The 18,402-nt window shown below is 39.4% G+C and overlaps 1 protein-coding gene across 1 annotated transcript in view; it reads right to left on the bottom strand.

The window, feature by feature from the left end:
* Positions 1–5,186: 5,186 nt before the first annotated feature.
* Positions 5,187–18,402, bottom strand: part of LOC117482577 (transcription factor COE1-like) — a gene marked incomplete in the record, with an annotated part of 287,935 nt that continues 274,719 nt past the window's right edge. The window contains 3 exon segments of the mRNA XM_034130712.1: positions 5,187–5,423; positions 14,110–14,269; positions 16,158–16,359. Coding sequence (XP_033986603.1) covers positions 5,187–5,423; positions 14,110–14,269; positions 16,158–16,359 — 599 coding nt within the window.

Below are 18,402 nucleotides of genomic sequence, written 5' to 3' on the forward strand. Positions count from 1 at the left end.
TATAGATTTAAAGCTAATCTGCATTTAAACATAACATTTCAGGGGAAAATACTAACTTGACGTGAGTAACTGGGGAAGTTGTGAGTTGATATGCCTTGGTAACTGCATGCAAATTAGCGCATTTTAATTAGGCCTAGTTCAAAATAATGTATAATTAAATTCAACACTATAATTAAATTCAACAAATAACATTGACATTTTATTTGTCAGGACATTCTCTCACAGGGTTTGCTGTCGTGCTGTCTTTGAACCAGCAGGTGGAGCTGTTGTATCACTTTTGAAACCAAATCAATAAAAACAGAATTTAAAAATACATCTTATCTCCAAAATCAGAGTCTTTATGTGTTTAAAACAAAATGAACAAATAGTGTTCAATTTATAAAAATATAAAGAATTTGATTATATATTCAATATTATAAAGTGAATATAGATTAGGCTAAATAAATAACATTACCTCAGATTCTGCACGGTAGTACTGGTAGTTGTATTACAGCAGCAGTACCAGTTTGGGCCAGCAGGGGGAGCTACACACTGCACATCAAACTGAGGTCTTCAGTTTGTATTACATATGATATTAAATAAATACAGTTAATAACATTTCACATTAAAATCTGCATCATTTTCACACTTTATGTTATGTATAAATATCAGCTGATTTATTTATGTTTATATTTTTGTCAGATGAAATCCCAGAGTGGCGTAGAACCCGTAGAACCCGTAGAACCCGTTTCCAGCCGCTCCGGTTCCGTTCAGTTCCTTTATTTACAGGTTTTCATATTAAAATCCCAGCAGCTGTTCGTGATGGAGGTTCATTCAGTGTTTAGGGTTTATTCTCTTACAGCATGCAGAGATCAAGAGAAATATCATGCTTTCATTCACACTGATACACACTCAGTCACACGATTTAAATACATCAGGAAAATATCTGATAAATATCCATGAAATGTATAATAATGATACATGTAGTGCTAGGTGTTTATATACACGTTACAGGTGGTGAGCTGAGACATGCAGCAGATCCTTTAAGCATCTCATAGCTCCTGTTCAGAAAACAGAAACCCGTCTTCAGAATAAATTAAATATAAAAATATCTCAGAGTTTTTGCAGTTTATTTTCTAAATGAGAAAAAATATGTAATTTTAATTTAATTTGTTCAAATCATCGTTTATTTGTCCTTTGGTTCGAATATTGCAGTATTAGTGTGTATTAGTACTGCAGTATGAGTGTGTATTAGTACTGCAGTATGAGTGTGTATTAGTATTGCAGTATGAGTGTGTACTGCAGTATGAGTGTGTATTAGTACTGCAGTATGAGTGTGTATCAGTGTGTATTAGCACTGCAGTATGAGTGTGTATTAGTACTGCAGTATGAGTGTGTATCAGTGTGTATTAGCACTGCAGTATGAGTGTGTATTAGTACTGCAGTATGAGTGTGTATCAGTGTGTATTAATACTGCAGTGTCAGTGTGTATCAGTGTGTATTAGTACTGCAGTGTCAGTGTGTATTAGTACTGCAGTATGAGTGTGTATTAGTACTGCAGTATGAGTGTGTATTAGTACTGCAGTATGAGTGTGTATTAGTGTGTATCAGTACTGCAGTATGAGTGTGTATCAGTGTGTATTAGTACTGCAGTATGAGTGTGTATCAGTGTGTATTAGTACTGCAGTATGAGTGTGTATTAGTACTGCAGTATGAGTGTGTATTAGTGTGTATTAGCACTGCCGTATGAGTGTGTATTAGTGTGTATTAGTATTGCAGTATGAGTGTGTACTGCAGTATGAGTGTGTATTAGTACTGCAGTATGAGTGTGTATCAGTGTGTATTAGCACTGCAGTATGAGTGTGTATTAGTACTGCAGTATGAGTGTGTATCAGTGTGTATTAATACTGCAGTGTCAGTGTGTATTAGTACTGCAGTATGAGTGTGTATTAGTACTGCAGTATGAGTGTGTATTAGTACTGCAGTATGAGTGTGTATTAGTACTGCAGTATGAGTGTGTATTAGTGTGTATCAGTACTGCAGTATGAGTGTGTATTAGTACTGCAGTATGAGTGTGTATCAGTGTGTATTAGCACTGCAGTATGAGTGTGTATCAGTGTGTATTAGTACTGCAGTATGAGTGTGTATCAGTGTGTATTAGTACTGCAGTATGAGTGTGTATTAGTACTGCAGTATGAGTGTGTATTAGTGTGTATTAGTACTGCAGTATGAGTGTGTATCAGTGTGTATTAGTACTGCAGTATGAGTGTGTATCAGTGTGTATTAGTACTGCAGTATGAGTGTGTATTAGTACTGCAGTATGAGTGTGTATTAGTGTGTATTAGTACTGCAGTATGAGTGTGTATCAGTGTGTATTAGTACTGCAGTATGAGTGTGTATCAGTGTGTATTAGTACTGCAGTATGAGTGTGTATTAGTACTGCAGTATGAGTGTGTATCAGTGTGTATTAGTACTGCAGTATGAGTGTGTATCAGTGTGTATTAGTACTGCAGTATGAGTGTGTATTAGTACTGCAGTATGAGTGTGTATCAGTGTGTATTAGTACTGCAGTATGAGTGTGTATCAGTGTGTATTAGTACTGCAGTATGAGTGTGTATTAGTACTGCAGTATGAGTGTGTATCAGTGTGTATTAGCACTGCAGTATGAGTGTGTATTAGTACTGCAGTGTCAGTGTGTATTAGTACTGCAGTATGAGTGTGTATTAGTACTGCAGTATCAGTATTTATATCTATCGACACGTGGTTTAATGTCAGAGGAGTTGTGTGTTTTTCAGTAAAACCATCGCACATTTATTGTTTTCTAACAAACGTGCGTCTGATTAAAATACAGAAAATAATGAAGTGAATTAACAACTGACAAAAGTCTTGTGTTACATTTCTATCTACAGGAGAGGACTCTTTAAAGTAGAGACACTACATACTGATATACACCTGAACATCAGCAGGAGAGGACTCTTTAAAGTAGAGACACTACATACTGATATACACCTGAACATCAGCAGGAGAGGACTCTTTAAAGTAGAGACACTACATACTGATATACACCTGAACATCAGCAGGAGAGGACTCTTTAAAGTAGAGACACTACATACTGATATACACCTGAACATCAGCAGGAGAGGACTCTTTAAAGTAGAGACACTACATACTGATATACACCTGCACATCAGCAGGAGAGGACTCTTTAAAGTAGAGACACTACATACTGATATACACCTGAACATCAGCAGGAGAGGACTCTTTAAAGTAGAGACACTACATACTGATATACACCTGAACATCAGCAGGAGAGGACTCTTTAAAGTAGAGACACTACATACTGATATACACCTGAACATCACTCTTTAAAGCTCGCTGCTACATACTGATTCTGTTAAAGCCAACATTAGTGCTTCATTTATTTATTTATTTAAGGAGACAGGTTTTAAATAACTTTTTGATCAGTGGAAACTCTTGGAGACGTTTCTGACTGATATGGATTCACTCAGTCGTTCATCAAGTGAAGTTGTTTCCGTCTCTAATCAGCTGATTGGTGTCCAAGACGTGCGTCCTCCGGGGATAATTAAGACTCTGACAGCGTTTATTAATCCTGAGTCTCGTTCAGGGAGATTCACTGATTTATAACCAACCTCTCAGAATCTGATGTTATTTTTAGCTACCAATTAAAGCATTTTGTGCATTTTCTCAATGTATTTATTGTTATTTTTGCTCTTCCATCAACATTACTTTACCCAACTCAGGTGTTAAAGTTATTTGTAGCTAACTATTCAAACTGTTTATTGATTTACGTTACTCTCAGCGAACTATTTCAGCCGTTTAAACATTGAAGTTACTTTTAGTTAACAGTTTCTAATGTCCACCTTTAAGTTTTATTTCACGTTTTCCATTTACACTCAGACTTTTAACCAACTTTTAAACTGTTTTTACATTTAAAGTGCTCTTAGCTAACTTTTTCAACATCTCTCCATTACTTGTTGCTATCCATTTGAATACTTATATCCATTTACGTTACTAACAGCGAACTACTTTAACCGATAAACATTAGTTACTGTAAGTAATCCCGGTATTGCCGTGGGAGTGTTGAAGCTGAGCTGGGGCCTGCACTAAAGATACTGCTGTTTACGTGTGAAATGACGCCATAAAAGCTTTGGATAAAAGCTAAATGAAATGCAATGTTATATAATCTCATATTTTGGATATCCCAAATGTGTGATCTAGCATCAACGCTATTACGGCTGAATTACATTTCAATCAGGAGAGAGGGTTTTGGTGTAAGAATACATATTTATTGACAGGAATACACAAATGAATGTAATGGAGTTTTGGTGATTAGGCCCCGTTGTGCAGGAGTATCATTCGGGAGGGGAGAACCGATCCGATGAAATTCCCCGGGGTCTAGACCCTGGTGGTGGTGAATGGATAGTTGGGGTCGGTCTGAAGGGGAGTGGCTTAGCTTGACCCTGGTGGTGGTTAATGGATAGTTGCGGTCGGTCTGAAGAGGAGGGGCTTAGCTTGACCCTGGTGGTGTTGAATGGATAGTTGGGGTCGGTCTGAAGGGGAGTGGCTTAGCTTGACCCTGGTGGTGGTGAATGGATGGTGGGGTCGGTCTGAAGGGGAGTGGCTTAGCTTGACCCTGGTGGTGGTTAATGGATAGTTGGGTTCGGTCTGAAGGGGAGTGGCTTAGCTTGACCCTGGTGATGGTGAATGGATAGTTGGGGTCGGTCTGAAGGGGAGGGGCTTAGCTTGACCCTGGTGGTGGTGAATGGATGGTGGGGTTGGTCTGAAGGGGAGTGGCTTAGCTTGACCCTGGTGATGGTGAATGGATAGTTGGGGTCGGTCTGAAGGGTCAGTCTTACTGAGTGCAATGTAAAGTCTGCCAAATACATATTACATACATTTGAGCCCAAAGTGTTCGATGCAAAACGGTCACCAAACAATGGTTTGCTTCGTATCAACAAACCAAAAGATGTGCTGCCTGTGACTTCTAACTATTTTAACAGTTTAATAATAATAATAACTTTAATTGATATAGCGCCTTTCATCAACCCAAGGTCGCTTAACAAAGAAACATATAACAAGACATAAAACAGGGGGCAGAAATGGAAGTGTTACATTGCAGGGGGGGGGGAGTTCATGTTGGAAGGCTTTGTTGAACAGATGAGTTTTCAGGGTTGATTTGAAGATGTTCAGAGAAGGGGCGTTACGGATTTCAGCAGGGAGGGAGTTCCAGAGGGGGGGGGGGCAGCGACACTGAAGGCACGGCCCCCGAAGGTGCGGAGGCGTGAATGGGGAATGGAGAGCAGGCCGGAGTCTGAGGATCGAAGGGTGCGGGACGGGGGGTGGAGGAGATCTGTGAGGGACTGAGGGGAGAGGGCACGGAGGCACTTGTAGGTGACAAGGAGGAGTTTGTAGGTGATGCGGGACTTGACCGGGAGCCAGTGGAGGTTGAAGAGAGTGGGGGTGATGTGCTATCACCCCCACTCTCTTCAACACTCTCTTTATCCATTTACATTACTTTTAACAACGGTTTTAACCGTTTATACAATAACATGATTTAGACTTATCAACCATTAGTCCATTACGTTACTTCACCCAACTACCATTTCAACATTGAAGTTACTGCAAGCTAACGGTTTCTATCGACTACTTTTACATCACGTTTGAACACTTTATCCATTAACCCTTATTGTAAAGTAAATTCAGATTGAACATAGTAAAAAAATGTAAATTATTGTGTCCGTCCAAAAAAAACACATTACTTATAGTGAAAACCACCCTTGAATGATGGGATGGTAGACTAAAAGCTTTAGGAATCCAAACTATAACATATAATAAGTACCCTGTATCAAGATTGATGCAAAACAAGTGAAATTCTTTAGAGAGATTTAGCAAAAAGAAACCACTTCTGGGGTCATTTGGGTGGATTTGACCTATCTCTGGCCCCCCTCGCTCGATTTTGATGATTGACATCTCTTTTTAACCGTTAGAGCCAATAGAATCCAGGGGAAGTTCCACATACACACACAGGTTACCAAATAAGGAGTGAGAGTGACGCGTAGCTAAAACCGGAAGCTGCGATACACTCTGGTGGCTACCATTAGCAGCTAATATTAATTCTCCGATTTTTACATAAAAATGGAATTATGGATTATCAATAATTTTTTCAAAGTGACAGACACATTGGATTAACCTATGGATTAACCTTCAGCCGCGTTTTGTCTCGTTTTAATGCCATTGAACACGACTTTTGATCAGAATTACAGCTAAAGGTGAGCATATCTCTGTGTTTTGCTACCTAAAGCTACGTTGTGTGTTGTCTGTATTTGCTTCCCCTGTCGCGAGTTCTGATCACTCAGTGATGATCCTTATATTTCTATAATCTGTGGAATCTCAGCTTGTTAGCTAAGCTTGTTTATGATCCAATAAGTATATTCATCGATTTATAACTAGAGTTTTGTGCTAAGTGCGTTAGCATGTTTTCGCTCAGGGCTCATTTGGACCCTTCTTGTGAGACTTGTGTTTTGTTTCTGTAAAAATGGTTCGTATCATCAGTTAGCTGAGTTTCTTCCCGTTAGGAGGGTATGACACATTCATCGTTTTTTAAATATTAAGAAGCCCTGAGACACAGTGTCGTGAAAAAAAAAAAAGCCCTGCCGGCGGGGTCTTTGGGGCTTAACAGGTTAACGTTACCTTTTCACACTTATTTGCCTCTCTGCAACCTAACTTTCAAACTGTTTTATGCTTTTCATACTCGCTTTCTTATACTTTGTTGGTGTTATAGTTGACTCAATTTAAATACAGACCTTTTATAACTACAATCTCTCAGAGTACCCGCAAAACAATGAGCCAGTCTGTTTATCCTTTTACACTTTCACTCACTTCTAACCATTATCAGTTAACGTTAGTCTAATCAAATGTCGATTAACGTTGCTTTTAGATAACTTCTTCAATCGTTTAAACCAGGGATCGGCAACCCTGGCACGGGTGCCACCATTGGCACGCGGGACCGTAACCAGTGGCACACTAGGAATAAGTGTGCAAAATATTTAAATTGTATTTTCGGATCCTGAACGAGACCGCCGGCAGAGCTCGTCTCCCCCTGCAGAAGGAAGCCATGCACGCAACGCAGCGCAGAAGGATAACTTCTAGGCCCCGCTCTCTTTAACTCCAGTCGACTTTCTGCTGCTTTCCTTCATGGTGAAACGATCAGGGGTGTAGCGCACTTCACACATTGCAGTACCCATAAGGAGCTTAACATGCCGCAGTTTTTGCGTGGCTGTGTCTTTAGTTGAAAGCCCAGTGGCGATCAGCTCATCTGTCATCGAAAATAATATGCTACACAGGGGCGGAGTGGCCAACTGTGTGTTCTGGAGAATCACAGAACGTCCGGCCGTCAGCGAACCGAGCCGGTCGCCAGCGGGCCGTTGAGGACCGGCTCGGTTCGCTGACGGCCGGCACCGCCCTTTATTTATTTAACTGTGTTTACACTGCATCATGTAAATTGCGTGGACAGGCGACAGAGGTCCACAGCTTCCCCGCAGCGAGGCTCCCCCCGCCCTCCCATTGACAGTTCACGAACAATGGCACACTAATCTGATCTTTTTTTTTAAATGGCACTTCATATCAAAAAGGTTGCGGACCCCTGGTTTAAACCTTCAGCGGCTAATATATTGTTTTTAACCATTCATCCATTCATTTTTAGTCCATTATTTCTAGCGATTATACATTTCTGTAACTGTTAACTAACTTTATGAAACATTTACCCATTAATGTAACGTTGAACTAACTATTTAAAACATTTATCCATTACTTCTAGCTATGTTGACATTTCCACTTTACTTTTAGCTGAGCTGTAACACTTATATCCATTTGTGTTGGCTTACGCTGTTTCAAACGTGTATTTTAACGTATTTTTGTTCATTTTCTTAACCGTTTTGTACTTTGTGTAATACATACCCTGCGAGTTCCCGCTGTGATCTGTTTCTGCTGTGATTTTAAAACCTCTTGAATAACAACCATAAGCTCACAGTCTGTTTATCCTTTTACACTTTCACTGATTCTTTAACCATTTATCAATTAACGTTAGTCTAATCAACTTTCTATTCACATTGCTTTTAGATAACCTTTTCAATCGTTTAAACATTTAACGTCGTGAGAGATATTTAAAATCCAAGTTTACATTTTGCATTTGTTTTTAGTTAATTATTTCTATAGCGATTAACCATTAACATAACTTTTAACTAACTATTTCCACCATTTATCCATTACTTCTCGCCAGCTATTTTGACGGTTTATCCTTATCACTTTACTTATAGCTACGTTTTGAACACTTCTCCTTTAACTAGCTATTTCAAATGTGTATTTTAACATATTTTAGTTCATTTTCTTAACCATTTTGTACTTAATGTAATACATACCTTTAATAACTAAATCTCTACGTGTAATCTGTGTCTGCCTGTGATTTTAAAACCTCTTGAATACCACAGAGTGTCGGCTGTCCGTCACGCTCACATCACGGAGGATAAATGGAAGTCTCTGCATTATTAACGAGTGTTTTGTTGGGACCGTGTTCACCCGAGCACTTAAGTCTTTCCAACCCAGCTCCTCTTCCTCTTCCGCCTCATTTCCTCCTCTTCCTCCTCTTCCTCTTCCTGATATACATCTGCAGCATTAAAGTTTAAATCAGATGTTTTGTCTGAGTTTGTTTTGTCATTAAAATGGAAAAGGCTTCATGTCCTCTTTCTGAAAGACAAATGTGTGCTAAGTGAAATGACTGTAAAATATTCATGGGACGAGGTGATTTATATTTATGTAACACTTTGCAGACGAGGCGTCGCGATGAAGAGGAAGAGGAAGAGGAAGAGGAGCGTTCAGTCGAGAGGAAGAGAATAACCACAGATCTGAGATTACATTACATTTAGCTGATTATCCAAAGAGACTTAAAATAAGTGCAAAATTCACTGTTGGTTAAATACGAGCTCATTTTAAAGTATTTTTTATATATTTTATGAATTATTTTACTGCTTGGTAGCTCACGTTTATTTTTGTTCCTGAACACACCACGTTTATCTTAGTTCCTGAACACACCACGTTTATCTTAGTTCCTGAACACACCACGTTTATCTTAGTTCCTGAACACACCACGTTTATCTTAGTTCCTGAACTCACCACGTTTATCCTAGATCCTGAACTCACCACACTCATTAAAGTTCCTGAGTGTACGTTTCCCCTCTGTGGGACGAATGGAGGTATTCTGTATTCTGAACTCCCCACATTCATTTTAGTCCCTGAACTCACCACATTCATTTTAGTCCCTGAACTCACCACACCTGTCATGTTTACCTTATATTTCAGAGTTTTGTTTTTGATGATCTTCATGATATCTCTCTTCTGTTTAGCTTTGAAAGACCATTTCTGCCGGTAACCGACAAAAGAAAAGTAATATTATGATACACAAACATCCCCAAACGTTCTCAAAATAATTAAAATACTTAGTCAATATTTTGTGATAAAAAGTGATTATTTTGAGGTACTACATCAAAGTGAATGTGGTGTGTTCCAGCACTAAAATAAACCTGGTGCTATCAGGAACTGAAATGGTGCGTTCAAGGACTAAAATGAATGTATTCCAAACAGAGAATAAAAGCAGCAAGATGAAGAAATTAGGTAACTATTTGAAAATGAATCCACATTTTTAAAATGAGTATTTACCGGATTTCTTATCTAAAATCAAACTATAAAACTCCGGAGGCCGTAAATCTGCTGAGAAACTGAGAGACTGGAAACTCTGACGGTCGCTCTGTGTTTAATATATTTCAATGTGTTTGTTTTCTATAATGATTTAGCTAGGTATAATCCTGTAAGACATATAATTAAATATTTGTCAAAAAAGATATATTGTAATTTAAAGGTATATTTTTCATATTAAATGTTATATCTACTAATACAGAACTCTGCTGCCGGATCATTGCTCATGAGAAACGCTTTATAAATAACATGTATTGTTATTATTAGAAGTCAAACAAACAAACAAACAAACAAATAGATTCCTCACCAATACGGAGGAAGAAGTGAAGAACTGGAAACTCAGTTGAACCCTCGTTGAGAAAGAGTAATTTAGCAACACTTACCCACAAGAAACCGCGGGAAAAAGCAGCACAAATGGAATAAAAGCAGCGAAAACACGGAGTTCCTCAGGGCTCGACCTCTGGGCCTCTGTCGGTTTCCAAACGATCTGGAAACGTTTGATTATTTTGTGTTTTATATTTTTTAAGTGTGTTGTTTTTATGAATGTTGGCATGTAAAGTGTCTTGAAGTACCCTGAAAGGCGCTCTATGTTTAAAAAGTATTATAATTATTAAAAGTCAAACAAAACAGAGCAAACTGATTCCTTCACAGCACGAAAGGAGATCTCGAAACTGGTGAAAATCATTGGAGAAAGAATGATTTTGTAACAAAGACAGTGCTATACTTTATATCTTAGGTTAGAGGCCTTATCTTTAAAACTAACAGAACATTTTCACAAAGGAAACCTGGAAAGATCAACACAAAGGGAATAAAAGCAGCGAGAAACACGGAGTTCCTCAGGGCTCGACCTCGGGGCCTCTGTCGGTTTCCAAACACTCAGGAAACTACTACAAGTTCAATTATTTTGTGTTTTATATATTTTAAGTGTGTTGCTTTTATGAATTGTGGCAACTAAAGTATCTTTGAGTACTCTGAAAGGTGCCCTACGTTCAAAAAGTATTATTGTAATTACAAGTCAAACAAACAGAGCTAACTGATTCCTTCATAGCACGAAAGGTGAACTCGAAACTGGTGAAATTCAGAATGATTTTGAAAGACAGATACTCTGCTTTAATTCTAAGCTTAGATGCCTTATCTTTAAAACTAAAAGAACATTTTCACAAAGAAAAACCTGGAAAAATCTGCACAAAGGGAATAAAAGCAGCGAAAACACAGAGGTCCTCAGGGCTCGACCTCGGGGCCTCTGTCGGTTCGGAAACTTCTACAAGTTTTCTAACAAGAGACGAAGAGCTGTGATCAGGAATTACCCCCCCCCCCCTCTCCCTACCCTCCCTCCATCCTCTCCCATCATGCCTCACCTGACAGGACATTACAGATGCATTCTGGGATCTTAGGGGACGCAGAGCTTCGTGAATATTTGATAAAACATGAGACGACCAAACGGAAGTCATCAATATTACATCTCGGCGCCACATGGATCCTCGCTTTCACTCATTTATTCCTCTCTTTGTCTCTGGGACATTATGGGAAGTTTCAACAAAGAAAAAAGAAAAAGTTTTAAAAGATGGAAGAGAGTTTATCCTCAGCAAACCTCTCTGCAGGTTTCTATGGAGGAAGATTCAACTCAATATGATTCGTGTGGGCAGAAGAATAATCTGTGTGTGAATGTGAAACACCTTCCACAAAGAAGAGATTTGTAAACCTAAAAATAAAGAAATAAATCATTATTATTTGTACATCAAAGTGAGTGTGGTGTGTTCAAGCACTAAAATACCTGGTGTTATCAGGAGCTGAAATGGTGCGTTCAAGGACTAAAATGAATGTGTTCCAAACAGAGAATAAAAGCAGCAAGAGGAAGAAATGAGGAATAACTATTTGAAAATGAATCCACATTTTTTAAATTAGTATTTACCGGATTTCTTATTTAAAATTGAGACCTAAAAATAAAGAAATAAATCATTATTATTTGTATTTGTTTGGATCCTTTTTATGTTTGCAAATGATATGAGTTTACAAATCTGTTTTGCATTTATGGATGGTGTTTTATATTAAATATAGTGTCAGGGAATAATTTGCCCTGCATGTTTACCTTTCGCCCTCTGACGCAGCTGACCAGCCTTGATCAGCCGCTATCTCCCTTAAGGAGGGGCTGCCCTAGCATGTTGTTGTTGTTACCAGTTTGTGACCGGGCAACTGTCGGTCAGAGATAGTTATTGTTGTGGGACACCTGGAACACATCCTTCTCTGAGTGTAGATGACCTCGAGCCATAAGTGACCACAAATGTGATTCAGTGTCCTTAGCTGTTTAGTCTATCAATTGAAGAATATTGATTATTACACTCTGAACTAGTTAAAACCTGGAGCTACAGGAGGGGTCTTCAGAATGGATTGTGGCATCTCAACCGTGTGGTCAGACCGTGGCCCGTGACATGTCTTGTGAATTCTCCGGCCGAAGCTCCAAATAAACCGCCAGTGTTTGCCATCAAAGCTCCAGCTCTCCTTGTGTCTCTCTGAGTCCTGACTCCATTGCTTCAGAAGTTTCCCCCACATATAGTAATTGATTTACAGATTTCACTTTTAAACACAGATTATTCTTCTGTACACAAATACAATTGAGTTAAATCTACCTCCATACTTTGCAATCTGGTTTCACCGAAGAAGAGTTTGTTTGTCTGTAAAATCCAATATTTTGTATTATAGGACGTTGGTGATAATACCAACAAGGGGTAAAATTAGCGTTGTGTGTTCAAGGACTAAAGTAAGCGTGGTGTGTTCAAGGACCAAAATTAGCAATTTTCTCTCTGAAGTGAAAACATATACTGTAGAATCAAATAAAAATAATAACATGCTTTTAAAAATAAAAATATTTTCCTTTAAAAAACTTTCCAAACGTTCCCTAAATTGTTATTATTAGCTTATAATCTTAACCAATATGTCAGATTTAATTGTAAAAATGTGTATTATTATTAATATTTCCTCAGTTCTGTGTGTAAGGTGGTTTTTCTTCTATGTCTCTAAATGGTGTATAACCTTTTTCTCTTAAATAGTTTGTGCTTTTTCATTTTGCTTTGTACAATCCGTGCTATTTAAATAGAGTTTACTATTGTTATTATTTATTAAAGCTGGAGCATGTGAAGACGTCGTTACGATATTTACTCTGAAAACACTTTTTATTTAAATCATAAACAAGTTTCCTGTTCATCTCCCTGAGGCCTCCTGTGAGTGTGTGCGTGTGTGTGAGTGTGTGAGTGTGTGAGTGTGTGAGTGTGTGTGTGTGTGTGAGTGTGTGAGTGTGTGAGTGTGTGTGTGTGTGTGAGTGTGTGTGTGTGTGTGTGTGTGTGTGTGTGGTCCCGCGGTGCTTCACGCTGCAGACAGGATGAAGTCGAGCTCTTTTCACGGCAGCTCATTGTTGTTTTAGGATCAAACGACCTCAGCTCCGATTATCGACTTTGTTGACGAAGATTAGAAATTAATCCTCGAGTCCGACACAGAAAACACGACGGCGTGAAGGTGAGGAAGAAGAGGAACAAGATGTGAGGAAGAGGAGAGAACACTATGTAAGGAAGAGGAAGAACAAGATGCTTCCTCTCAGTGAAGAAACATCAGCTCAATAAAAGCTGATTTGTTTCTCGATTTGAAATAAAAAATCTGGTAAAAACTCGTTTTTTTTACTTGAAATCATTTTCAAATCCCTAATTTCTCCTCCTGCTGCTTTTATTTTATAATAAGTTAAAGCACCATTATTTCCCACCTTTGTTTACATGTTAAAAGCACGTTCTCTGGCTCAACATTGAAGCTAAATGAAACCATACGTACGTTAGTCAGCAGACGGACAGTTTTCTTGACAGTGATATCTCCTCTGTGGCTGAATGGATTTCTACCATTCAAACTGCATTTAAAACATACATATGACTTCATTAATGAGCATCAGTTAGAACTGGAAAGATAACACATACCTAACTCTTACAATTAAATGTTCTATCAGAGGACACGGATGATGACACCAAGTTTTATGAAAATAGAGCGAGTCGTTTTTCTGATATCCTGTAAGCAGACGAGAAAACAGAACCAGAAACAGATTCATAACAGACGGTCAAAGACTACTTATACAGCATGTTTCAACAACAAGACAACTCAAGTGCATTACATGAGAAAATAATAGCATTCAGACTTTTATAATTGTAAAATTACATTTGAATAGATTATAAAAGCTCAACTAAAACAAGACGAGTTTAAAAGAAAGTTGTGTTCTCTCGTCTCTTTGTCCAACTCTCTTCTCTCTTTTCCATCCTCCCTCCACCTCCTGCTGTTTTCTTATTTCTCACATCTCTAGTTTCTCTCACCTGTCGGACATCATCTCACCCCTGCTGCTCTGGGCAGGAAACCCCACACAGGGAGGCCCCTCAAGCGTCCGTTTGGGGGCCGCAAACCATATGTTGTCACACCGGGGCAGACAGGTGATGATGGGATGTTAGACCTGACGGTGCGTTCAGGGCCCACAGGGGAGAATCGGACACGTGAGCTGTGGTGGAGAGAAACAAAGTTCATTTGTATTAACTTCCACTGAAGAGTTTACTCTGAGACACAGAGACATATAGTTATTGTTGTTGGAAACTTATTTGAACAATGTGGTCACATGACTCCTTCTGATGTTATGTTGTAAAGTCAAATACCAATGATTAGAGATTGGGACAATTAATTGGAATTTAAATAAGTTATTTTCCAATTTTTTCAAACAATAAATGGTTGTGAGATTTGAGCTTAGTCTGTTTTGCTAATTGAACTTAAGTTGCAGTATATATAACAACAGTAGGATTAGGTACAACTATTTACAGATATTAATAAATGTAGTATCTATAAATGTCTGCTTTGGGCCTCCGTTGAATGATTAAAACTGTTTAAAAAGTGCTTTGAGTTAATAAAACATGAGGTTGTTTTTTGGTGATTTTCCGCATTCGGTACCTTTAGAGTAAATGTTTTGCTAATTGTACTGAAGTTACAGAATATATAAATATAACTAAAAACAGGATTAGGAAAAAACTGCTTAGATAGATACAGATATTAATACATGTCCATTCATCCATCCATCCATCCATCCATCCATCCATCCATCTATCCATCTTCTCCCGTTTATCCGTGGTCGGGTCGCGGAGGTTCCTTTCCACATCAACCAGCTCTGACTGGGGGATTCCAAGGCGCTCCCAGTCCAGAGAAGAGATATAATCCCTCCACCTGGTCCTGGGTAGAGATATAATCCCTCCACCTGGTCCTGGGTAGAGATATAATCCCTCCATCTGGTCCTAGGTAGAGATATAATCCCTCCACCTGGTCCTGGGTAGAGATATAATCCCTCCACCTGGTCCTAGGTAGAGATATAATCCCTCCACCTGGTCCTGGGTAGAGATATAATCCCTCCACCTGGTCCTGGGTAGAGATATAATCCCTCCACCTGGTCCTAGGTAGAGATATAATCCCTCCTGGTCCTAGGTAGAGATATAATCCCTCCACCTGGTCCTGGGTAGAGATATAATCCCTCCACCTGGTCCTGGGTAGAGATATAATCCCTCCTGGTCCTGGGTAGAGATATAATCCCTCCACCTGGTCCTGGGTAGAGATATAATCCCTCCACCTGGTCCTGGGTAGAGATATAATCCCTCCACCTGGTCCTGGGTAGAGATATAATCCCCCCACCTGGTCCTAGGTCTACCCCTCGGTCTCCTCCCAGCTGGACGTGCCTGGAACACCTCCCTAGGGAGCGGTTCAACTCCGAGTCCCTCCCAGATGACTGAACCTCTCACCTTATCCCTAAGGGAGACTAATACATGTGGTATTTATACATGTCTGTGTGCAGAGTAAAATATCATGTAAATTGTTTTACTTAATAAAAGGCAGCGTCAAAAAAAGGTTTGAAGTTGTTTCGTCCATCTTTCTTCATCTTTTTTTAGACATTAATAGCATTTGGACTTAAAAACATTTCAGAGTCTCAATCAAACGAGACGAGTTTAAAATAAAGGTGTGTTTTCTCGTCTCTTTGTCCAATTTTCATCTCCTTCCTTAAACAGGTTGTTTAAAAGTGTTCCTGCTCTTAGTGAGACTATGATAATATAATCCGATGATGATGAAGATGACGATGATGAAGATGATGATGATGATGATGAGGACCACACAGTCATTATCATTCTCTTCACTCCCACAATCCTCTGCTCCAACTTTTTTAGATTTTTCTGCATTCGGTATCTTTATATTATAAATATGTATAAATGTGCAGGTTGTTTAAAAGTGTTCCTGCTCTTAGTGAGACTATGATAATACAAACCCATAATGATGATGATGATGATGATGAAGATGATGACCACACAGTCATTATCATTCTCTTCACTCCCACAATCCTGTGCTCCAACTCCAATTACCGTGTGATTGTATGCTTGGCACTGAAACCATAATTAACAGGCGGCGTTTCTGCCAACTGCAACACGACGAAGAGGAGCGACTCGCCGTGTTGTCGCTTCAGAGGCGATGAGGATGAGGATGAAGATGAAGATGATGAAGATGATGGCGGTTCCCGGAGGACGAACACGACGGGCGTAATGGCGGCGCCTCGTTTTTCTGACGCTTTGTGGTGCGGACAAGAGGAATTACGGGAGCCAAGAGAGGCCCGCGGGAACATGGAGTGTGTGTGTGTGTGTGTGTGTGTGTGTGTGTGTGTGTGTGTGTGTTTTATAAAACTATCAGAAACAGAAATACAAATGCGCTCTCGTTGAAGGCTGTTAGAGAGCAGGAACACACACACACACACACACACACACACACACACACACACACACACACACACACACACACACACACACACACACACACACACACACACACACACACACACACACACACGTTTGGAGCTGCAGTCACTCCTGAAATTGAGTATTTTTCCTCGTTGTATTCCTGTGTGTTTCTTTTCCCTGTCGTCAGTATCTTGTGTGATGATGTTGAGCCTCAGATTGAGTTCATATGACAAACAAAATAAAAAATATATATAAAAGATCTTCCTATCAGATTGCATCGTATGTTCAGGTGTGATAAAGTGGAATGACTGTTTACAGTGAGTGAAAGCCAACACGTCACTGCCATGTGATCAGGAACAGAAGATGGACTCCATGCTTCACATGACTTGAACATATTGTCTTCACTGATTGTAATGTCACATTAGCAACCTCTGAAATGTCCAAATTGACCAATCAGAATCGAGTATTCAACTCAGATGTGTAATAAAGTACTATCAAATGAAAATACTCAGGTAAAGTACCTCAAATGTACACCACTGTCCATATGTACCCCTGCTATCTGAAGATAACATGGAAGCTGTTGAATGGCCTCGAACACATGTCAGGGATGATGACATGGAGGCAGAGAGGAACGGGAGTGCATCTGTTTCACCTCCTATTCTCTGGCTTTAAAGCTTCAGTTGAGCTCCACAGAGTTTCACTGAAACATGTCGACACCACTGGAGATCGTCAGCGACATGAGGAGGAAGAGGAGGAAGAGGAAGAGGAGGAAGAAGTAGAGGAGGAGGAGACGCTTCCCTGAGTTTCCTCCTCAGCGAGAGAAGGATTATGGAGTTTTATAAAGAATGACTTCCATCTGGAGGAGAGGAGTGTGTGTGTGTGTGTGTGTGTGTGTGTGTGTGTGTGTGTGTGTGTGTGTGTGTGTGTGTGTGTGTGTGTGTGCGTTCGGGGATTTCTCTCGCTGTAAAACATCTGGAGAAACAATCTGCTGTAAATAAGCAGCAGCCACTCGCTGCCACCCGATAAATAAAGCAGAGAAGAAGTCTTTCTGCTGAATCCACAAGATGCACACACACACACACACACACACACACACACACACACACACACACACACACACACACACACACACACACACACACACACACACACACACACACACACATATGAAGAGTTTATTTCAAGCTTGTTATGGAAAGAAGTCATTGGGCTTTTTTCTTATCAACTTAGATTTGTTAGAACATGTTTCCGACTGAATGTATCTGAAAAGTGGTCTCATTAACACATGAATACTGCTGTGTGATATATGCTTACATTTATATTTAAGAAGTACAATATAAGACAAGCACAAGTTTCATTTGTGGAACATATTCCAGTAGACTTTTTGAATTAGCTGAGGGCCGTAGTTTGGACACCCCTGCTCTAAACTGTTCAGTCTGTTTGTCATCAGGACAGAAACTCAGAGCCAGTTTCATTTCACGATGACAGTGCTAAACACCTTGAATCTGGAATCTAGACATGCAAAGTAAAATACATTCTTAAAACCTGTCCCTTATAGTCTTCAGTATAATTACAGAGGGTATCTGAACTAGTGTGTTTTACTCCCTTAAACCAAACGGTATCCTAACCTTCAGTATCTCCTCACTAACGACATTAGCATAGCTAGCACATAAGGTTAATGAGTTACAGTTATAATGTGATTTTGAGGTTGTGATGTTTACCTGTTATTGGTGGAGCTGGAAATGGTACGATACACCACAGCTATATGTATTAAAGATAAGCACAATTAAAACAATATACACTTTGTAATGTAATACTGTTGCATGTAAACATTATTATTAAAGTTTGATAAACGCACATGATTGGAGCCATTACT

Source organism: Trematomus bernacchii, unplaced genomic scaffold (genome assembly GCF_902827165.1).
Source record: "Trematomus bernacchii unplaced genomic scaffold, fTreBer1.1, whole genome shotgun sequence".
In the NCBI taxonomy this organism is placed as follows: domain Eukaryota; kingdom Metazoa; phylum Chordata; class Actinopteri; order Perciformes; family Nototheniidae; genus Trematomus; species Trematomus bernacchii.